Here is an 8,335-nt window from a genome sequence, read left to right on the forward strand (position 1 = left end):
CATAATTCAGATTCATCCAAACATGGCTGATATGTATCAGTATCTATAAAATGAGAGACTGTCCATTAAAATTAAATAAAAAATAAAACCCCAATGCCCCCAGTTTTGAGGTGTATAATTTATGACTTTTAATAGTGATGTGATCTTTTTATTCAATATTTTATACTGAACAATCATATAAACATTTACAAGCACTTTATCTTATCACATGATAGTTAATCACATAGTTTTCATCTTGTTTGATGGAAGGAAGACAAAATCTAACAGGATGATGAAAAATCATAGTATAATTATATTCTTGATTACTCTGACATCAAGTTGTTGAGCGGATTAGTGCTTCTGTGTAAGTATAAATACTAAATGAGAGCCCTACCCACCACCTCCTCCCTCTTGTATTGAGTCTGTTAGATTTTTTTAAGAGCTGTTATCAAAAAAAGTGTCACAAAAAATGATAATAATAATAACAGCCAGAAACAGTGAGAAAACACATGGCAGCGTGTGCAATTGATCCTCGATGTACTCTGGTCAGCTCACGGAGAATTCTCATGTGGTAGAAAAGTAAGCCACAAAGATTTCTTTTTTCTTTATTATCAGTGTCCACTTCTCCTACTTGTCTTCCGCGTTCCACCTCGTCTCTTTCCAGTTCTTCACCCTCTTGTTCTTCAGCTTCATCTGAACGATTTTCTAAATTGGTCACAATGGATACATAAGTCATAAATGAACAAAATATTCATTTGGCCTTATATTCATATTTTCACCTCAATTATCACATCACAGAGAATAGAGTAATTAATTTAAATCCATATATTCTGTCCTTTGTGCAGCAGATTGTCCAGCAAAACTAATGCTTTTCCAAGAATGAGAAAACATAAAACTTTTGGTTGAATAACATAAGGCAGTAGAAAGTAAAATGGATAGTTGTTAAAAAGCCCCCTAATGCTCATAATAAGATTAAATGAGATCCATTTTAAGCAAAGCCAAACTCAGAACCTAAACTATTCCATCATCGTGCCACAGTTTACACCAGTTTTCACATTTATGTCATGACTTGTTTCTTCTACTGTTTTGTCCTCCTCAATCCTTTCTGCATTACCCTCCTCTCCTCTGGCTTTAACAGCCGTTTCTCCTACTGTTTTGTCCTCTACACTTTCTGCATTACCCTCCTCTCCTCCAGCTTGAAGACCTGGATCTCCTACTGTTCTGTCCTCCTCAATACTTTCTGCATTGCCTTCCTCTCCTCTGGCTTTAACGGCTGTTTCTCCTACTGTTTTGTCCTCTACACTTTCTGCATTACCCTCCTCTCCTCCAGCCTGACGACCTAGATCTCCTACTGTTTTGTCCTCCTCAATACTTTCTGCATTACCCTCCTCTCCTCCAGCTTTAAGACCTGGATCTCCTACTTCTCTGTCCTCCTCAATACTTTCTGCATTACCTTCCTCTCCTCTGGCTTTAAAAGCTGTTTCTCCTGCTGTTTTGTCCTCTACACTTTCTGCATTACCCTCCTCTCCTCCAGCTTGAAGACCTGGATCTCCTACTGTTTTGTCCTCCTCAATACTCTCTGCATTACCTTCCTCTCCTCTGGCTTTAACAGCTGTTTCTCCTACTGTTTTGTCCTCTACACTTTCTGCATTACCCTCCTCTCCTCCAGCTTGAAGACCTGGATCTCCTACTGTTTTGTCTTTCTTTGTACTTTCTGCATTACCCTCCTCTCCAGCTTGAAGACCTGGATCTCCTACTTCTCTGTCCTCCTCAATACTTTTTGCATTACCCTCCTCTCCTCCAGGCTGAAGACCTCGATCTCCTACTGTTTTGTCCTCCTCAATACTCTCTGCATTACCCTCCTCTCCTCTGGCTTTAACAACTGTTTCTCCTACTGTTTTGTCCTCCTCAATACTCTTTGTACTTTCTGCATTACCCTCCTCTCCAGCTTGAAGACCTGGATCTCCTACTTCTCTGTCCTCCTCAATACTCTCTGCATTACCTTCCTCTCCTCTGGCTTTAACAGCTGTTTCTCCTACTGTTTTGTACTCAACACTTTCTGCATTACCCTCCTCTCCTCCAGCTTGAAGACCTGGATCTCCTACTGTTTTGTCTTTCTTTGTACTTTCTGCATTACCCTCCTCTCCTCTGGCTTTAACAGCTGTTTCTCCTACTGTTTTGTACTCAACACTTTCTGCATTACCCTCCTCTCCTCCAACCTGAAGACCTGTTTCTTCTCCTGTTTTGTCCTCCTCTTCACTCTCTACATTACCCTCCTCTCCGGCTTGAAGACCTGTTTTTCCTACTGTTATGTTTGTCTTCACATTTTCTTTATTACCCTCCACCTCTGCAGCCTGAAAGTTTGTTTCTTCTACTGATATCTCCGTCTTTACACTTCCTGCATCATCGGGTGTCAAGTCCATTCTCATCTGTCCGTCGTCCTTTTCTCTCTGTCCCATAACTCTGTTTCCTTTGTCACCAGTAGTTTCATCCTGGTGTTCTTTCTCCTCGTTTGTCCGATTTTCTAAAACAGTCTCAACAGGCACTGTGGATTTGAAGTGGAATATATTCAGCAATAATGTTTACCAATATCAATATCAGCAAGGCAAAATATTTTCAATTTCATTACTAATTTCCTGGAACAAGTTATAAATGTCAACATACAAGCAAGTAGTGTCCCTTTTGAAGAAGATACTTTAACTTTCCTAGGATTTCAAATATGGTTTGGCGGTTTTGTTTAATAGCGATGTAAGTGCGTGGCTCTGGAGAAAGTAATTTAGGTAACTCAGTCAACCACTTTGGTCCAAAAATATCTCAACACCATTTCACAGACTACAATGATGTTTTGTACAGACATCATGATCCATACAAGATGAATCTAACTGATTTTGTTCAATAGCCTCCTTACATTTTCTTTCCATCTGTTGCTTGGTGTCGTCACTATGGGTCATCTTTCTCTTCTTTTTATCATCAGTGTCCCTTTCTTCTACTTTTCCTATGTATTCCACATCGTCTCGCCGCAGTTCATCCAGATTACTGTTTTCACTTTGTTTTTGCAGGATATTGTCTGTCAGAGCTTCTGAATTGGTTTCACTGGGCCCATGAGACTCCACGGCTTTGAAGTGAAGAAAAAATATTGTATTTGGCAATGATCTGCTAATATCACACCCATAGCTCTTATCATTTCTTTGTGTATTTTAGAAATCCTACCTCTGTAGGTGAGAAGATATACAGTCGCTGATCTGATAAACAGTAAGAATTTTGTTATTTTGTTACAAAAAAGATAAAACATATCTCAAATTTTACTAAATATATTTGACTAAACATACTTTGCAAATTCTTGTTCTTTAACCTGCACCTGCAAAAACAAGAGGAAAATTTCATCAAATTTAGATTTAATGTCAGATTTGTTTGTTTTTTGTTTATTTTTTTGGTTGCATGCTGCTAAATTCATTCTCACCTTTTGGACATGAGAGTCATTAAACTCAAACCAGTTTTCATCCTCACTGGACAGGATGGTAGCTGTGTAATGTCCACCACTCAGACTGCCCATGTGATTCACCATCCCATACAGTTTGTACTCCTTGTTCTGCAACAAAGAATCAAGTATATAAAAAGATCTTAAAAGCAAACATAAAGAAACACCATTAAGGGAACCATTTTCAGGTCTATGTATATATTCGTGTGAGTGTTTACAAATATAAGTAAATTGATTTATTTACAGAGGCTCATGTCATCAGATGATTGTTGTGCCCATTATATTATTTGATCTATATATTTGTGGTTTTCTGTGGAACATTTTCGTTTGTTTTAGTGTGAAGGAAACATGGATTTAGCTGTGACTGGTGAGCTCTATTGAACCATATAGTAAATCTGACTTTCTGATAGATTTTATTTATGGCATACATCACACCTAAATGCTAGCTACTGAGTAGCAACCAGTCACAGACACCTAAAGAGAATGGTTTAACATCTTGGGAACTACATTTACGTATTTGCTTTCTTGCCAAGAGTTTGATGAGAAGTTCAATGCCACTTTCATATCTGTCAGTTAAATATGAAGCTACAGCCAGCGGCTGATTGGCTTGGCATAAAAAAGCAAGGGGGAAACAGGTTCTGTCCAAAGCTAACAGTAGTCATCTGTCTGCAAGTTGAAAGCTCACTAATTAAAAAGTTGTTTCTTAAATCTATAAAAATTTGTCAAGAAATAGTCCCCTGCCCCTTATTTTATCAACCTGCCCACGAACCTCCTGGAACCTGTCACAACCCCAGGTTAAGAGCCACGTGCTGTGCTAAGCTAAGCGTAAGGAAGCAAAGAGTTTTTTTCCAAAGTGTAAAACCATCCCTTTACAGTGAGTGGAGAAAATTAATAGTTCACCATTAATATTTATGAGTTAAGTTACTTCTCCTTGCCCTTGCCTTTACTTGTAACGTGTGTGGCACTTCCACACAGCGGGTTGATTTGACATGTGACATGGTGTTGTAGTCAAAGTCAAATCTCTTGAGGAGTAGAGTCAAAATCTGAGGGCATTGTTCCATCTCACATCCCTAAGTAACACAAGAGAGATTATTAGAGAGTATAACTAACATTCAGTATTGCAAACAGATATAAAGAGTTCATTAGTTTCAAGTATAAAATGTGACCGGTCTAGCCTATAGTTATCTTTTGAACTTTATTCCAGTGCTCACGCTTGTTGCATCTGTTTTCTTTTTACATTCATTGCAGTACACCATGTTGTTTCCAATATATGATTTTGACTGGAAAACGTTGTTGAAGCCTTCTTCCTGTGAAAACACAGATTTAATAAATTGGATTATTAAAGTCATGTCATCATGATAACACCAAACTAGACCTCTTGACTTTGGCTGCTGCTTACCACATGGTAGGTTGTATCATTAGTATCTTTTAGTGACAGCGGAAGAGTCCAGAATGGATTTGTCTCTTCGTTGATGATGTGACCTTCAGTGCACTTTGTTGTGTTTGTCAACTTCCCTTGGAAAACCTTAGAAAAACAGAAAATGGCTATCACCACACATCATTCTGTTTTATTTCCCCTGTACATATTGTAGATTATATTCGCGCTCACCTCAGAGACTTGTGGGCTGACCTTATGCAAAATCAGCTCCAAGCATTCAGCTGCATCACGTTGTTCAGAAACTGCAAAAGGATATATTAAACAGAATATAATATATTGATTTAGTTGAAATGTCTTAATTTAACACAGATACTTTCCTATTAATTGCTCTTTGCTTTTTACCTGTATGCCTCTTACCATTTGTAATCCCAAGCCTTGATGTGATAGCTTCTGTTCCACATGTTTTTTTCTTCAGATCTGTAAAAACATTTCTCAGCTCCAAATCTGTCTGGCAACCTTGATCCAATCTGAAAGGGGAGAGTTTATTTATATATATATATATTACATTATATTTCATTTAAATTAAAATTGCTCTTTAAGCAGCATTATTTCAAACCTGTCGTGGATCTCAGGTGTCATGAAGAGAACTTGCAGGACACTGTTGAGGTAACATGTGGCTCCTTGATTCCTCAGGCCGTAATGACATCTCTGTGATTTAGTATCTTAAGAAAGAAAATCAGTGTCATTACACCGTCTCCATTTATTTAGTGGACTGAATAAAAAAAACTCTTGAAATCAACCATGACATAATTATGTGGCTCATCAGTGCACTTTCTTAAAGACATATTGATTCTCTCCACATTATTTATTTCATATTGAGACATTACTGCTGCAAAATATAAAGAAGTCCTAACCATGTTCTTACTTTATTCTTTATTAGTTTATATTCTTAGGTCTTCATAAAAGGTAAAATATTACATTTTTATCAAATTTGATCTCCAAATACATTATGAAGCAAAATACAGGCCAATTATATTTATATTAGGGTTATACCATCAACCAATCCCTTTTATTCAGGTTTGCAACCAGACCAGTTACATCTCAGAGAGAATAATTAATACTTACGTGAGTCCTCCACATGTCTTGTATATTGTGCAGCAGATGTGGTACCTGATGTTCAACAAGAATAAATTATTATCACAACTGAACTGGTCCCTTATTGCACAAAACCAATATCAGAATAAATCAAAATTTTAGAATTATCTATTAGACAGTAATGATTTCTCTTTAGCTGTTTTTACATTTGAGCACAGAATAAAATTTAAAGGAGCATTATCTTCCTTCATTTCATTCAATTCTTCTAACTTGTTGATTCTGGTTTTTATGTCATAATAGAGTGATTACTGTTTCTGTTTCCACATGTTCCTGTTGCTCTATATATTATTTCACTCAAGGTTGCAAAGTAAATAATTCCATCCACATTACTTGTTTCATTCTGTTGGTCAGGTGCATTGTCTGTCGGGGTTTCTGGATTGCTTGCATGACTCTTCGTACGTTCTGTGGGTTTGAAGTGGATGAGATATTCTTTCATTTATTTAGCAAGATTTGTTGATATTAAAGTGATAACTTACTTTTTAAATTTTAGAGTGGTGAGCATTACTTACTTAATATATTCTTTAAATGCGGAAAACATCTGATCTTTGTTGCATCAGAATTCTCCAGCCTAAACCAAAAATTCATCAATTCATCATTCATCAAATATTTGGAAACATACAACATTTGGTTGAATGAAATACAGAAAGTGAACGTTAAAAGTGATAAATGATGAAGTCTCACGAACCTTGAATTATTTTGTGGAAGTGTTTAACATTATGGTCCTTTATTGAACAAGAATAAATTTGAACCAAATGTATCTAAAATGACTTTATACTGGTGTAGTCTTTGTATACCTCGAAGGAGTGCAGGCTGTTGTGCCTCATGTTCAGTAGCTTAATATTTTCCAGAAAATAGCCTTTACAATGCGAGACCTAAATTTTCATAGTCAGAGCTCATAGACTGTTGAACAGCCTCCCTAAAGAGATCATTTGCTATACATAAAGCATTATTTCAAACCTGTTATGGATCTCAGGCATCATGGAGAGAACTTGCAGGATACTGTTGAGATAAAGTGGCTCCTTGACTCTCAAGGCCGTAATGAGGTTTCTGTCAGTCAGTAATTAAAAGAAAGAGAAACACATTGACATTACGCCAATTACAATAACTGATAAGCCTATATTAATTGAGATCAATATGCAAATGAATAAGCAAAATTATAATATATAATAATATACACGGAAATAACTTTATAAGTCGGATTTTCTTAAACATTCATCCACCCATTTACCATCCATTGTCTAAACACCTCCAGGGGCCAGAGCCTGTCCCAGCATGCATTGGCTGCAATAAATGTGGTACATTCTGAACATTCGTATGAAAGAAACTCCACTCTAATTGCTGTTTTCACTGCTAGATCAGTGATCCTAAGGTCATAGGCTGTGACACTGAAATGATACAATGCAAACACTGCAATTGGCAGCCACACCTAAGGTCTCGTGGCATGTAATCTAGCCAGAGAGATGGCGCCATCCGTCCATATACTGACTCTTCAGCTCTGCTAGATGTACAGGGACGTGGCAACACAGGGAACATTTAGTCGTTGACAATATATTTCTGCATCACTAACACTAAGAAGTGTTTGCATGTTTTATTGCTTGAATTTTACTGCTTTGCTGGTCTGGCTCTTTTTTTAATCTAATCTCTCGAGTTTATCTGATAAAAAACAATGAAGTGTCATTTAATCACTGTAAATCTCCCTATTGACAGTGTATTTTTATTGAATGCTATATGCATACTACAGACTAGATCCGATTATAAATCAGTGTTGTTGGTGTAGCTCTACCGTTATCGTATACACTACTGTCTGCCAGAGGATCACGCACGGTAAACAATTTAAATATTTAAATGCCCCAGTCCAGTAAAAACCTGATAAGGATTATGTGTGTTCATTTCCCAAAAGCACTGCAAGTAGGTTTGTATCGCCACAAATTTAAAAGTCTCAATATTTTAGGATAATTAGCCACTCTGTGCCGTGGAAAAAGCAAAGAGGAAGAATGAGAGACTCAGCAAGGTATGACAACTGCGTTTAAAGATTTCTGTTTTGTCGCTGCACCCCAGCAGTCATTTCTGCGACCACTGCTGAAGCAGCCTAATGGGGAAGACGGTTCACATCAATCTGAAAATAAGAACTACACAAAGAATCGTAACAAAATGCTTCTTAAGAATTACATTGCATGATATATTATAGAGAAGAAAATTTTAGTTGAAAACCCCTGATCAGAGAAATAAAATCTGGTGATACTTACGCGATGGTTGGTCATCACACAATAAGATCAGTGAGGTTAAGTGATGGATTGGTTTCACTCTCAAACTTTTGTTGACAAGCAGTCTACGTCACGTTATGA

The 8,335-nt window shown here is 37.1% G+C and overlaps 1 protein-coding gene across 1 annotated transcript; it reads right to left on the minus strand.

Annotated features, from left to right (window-relative positions):
* Positions 1-103: 103 nt before the first annotated feature.
* On the minus strand, positions 104-6,554 carry LOC147817243 (uncharacterized). The gene is made up of 14 exons (XM_087171246.1): positions 6,500-6,554; positions 6,321-6,392; positions 5,961-6,005; positions 5,452-5,557; positions 5,253-5,362; positions 5,067-5,137; positions 4,857-4,982; positions 4,669-4,764; positions 4,399-4,527; positions 3,440-3,568; positions 3,309-3,337; positions 3,190-3,221; positions 2,888-3,094; positions 104-2,524 (listed from the first exon to the last, which is right to left on the minus strand). The coding sequence occupies exons 4-14, from the start codon at positions 5,472-5,474 to the stop codon at positions 996-998; spliced, it is 2,481 nt and encodes an 826-aa protein (XP_087027372.1). The 5' UTR covers positions 5,475-5,557; positions 5,961-6,005; positions 6,321-6,392; positions 6,500-6,554; the 3' UTR covers positions 104-995.
* Between the last annotated feature and the right edge of the window lie 1,781 nt (positions 6,555-8,335).

Source organism: Seriola lalandi, unplaced genomic scaffold (assembly GCF_002814215.2).
Source record: "Seriola lalandi dorsalis isolate HSWRI2012SDOR001 ecotype SW California unplaced genomic scaffold, Sedor1 jcf7180002054983, whole genome shotgun sequence".
In the NCBI taxonomy this organism is placed as follows: Eukaryota; Metazoa; Chordata; class Actinopteri; order Carangiformes; family Carangidae; genus Seriola; species Seriola lalandi.

Excerpts from the sequence above, each read along its gene's own strand:
- LOC147817243 (XM_087171246.1), bottom strand. The coding sequence starts at position 5,474 with ATGACACCTGAGATCCACGACAG. Across the intron at positions 4,528-4,668 it reads AGAAAACAGATGCAACAAGC|GGATGTGAGATGGAACAATG; the intron begins GTGAGCACTGGA and ends TGTGTTACTTAG. Across the intron at positions 3,569-4,398 it reads CACACACGTTACAAGTAAAG|AACAAGGAGTACAAACTGTA; the intron begins GCAAGGGCAAGG and ends TCTTTGTTGCAG.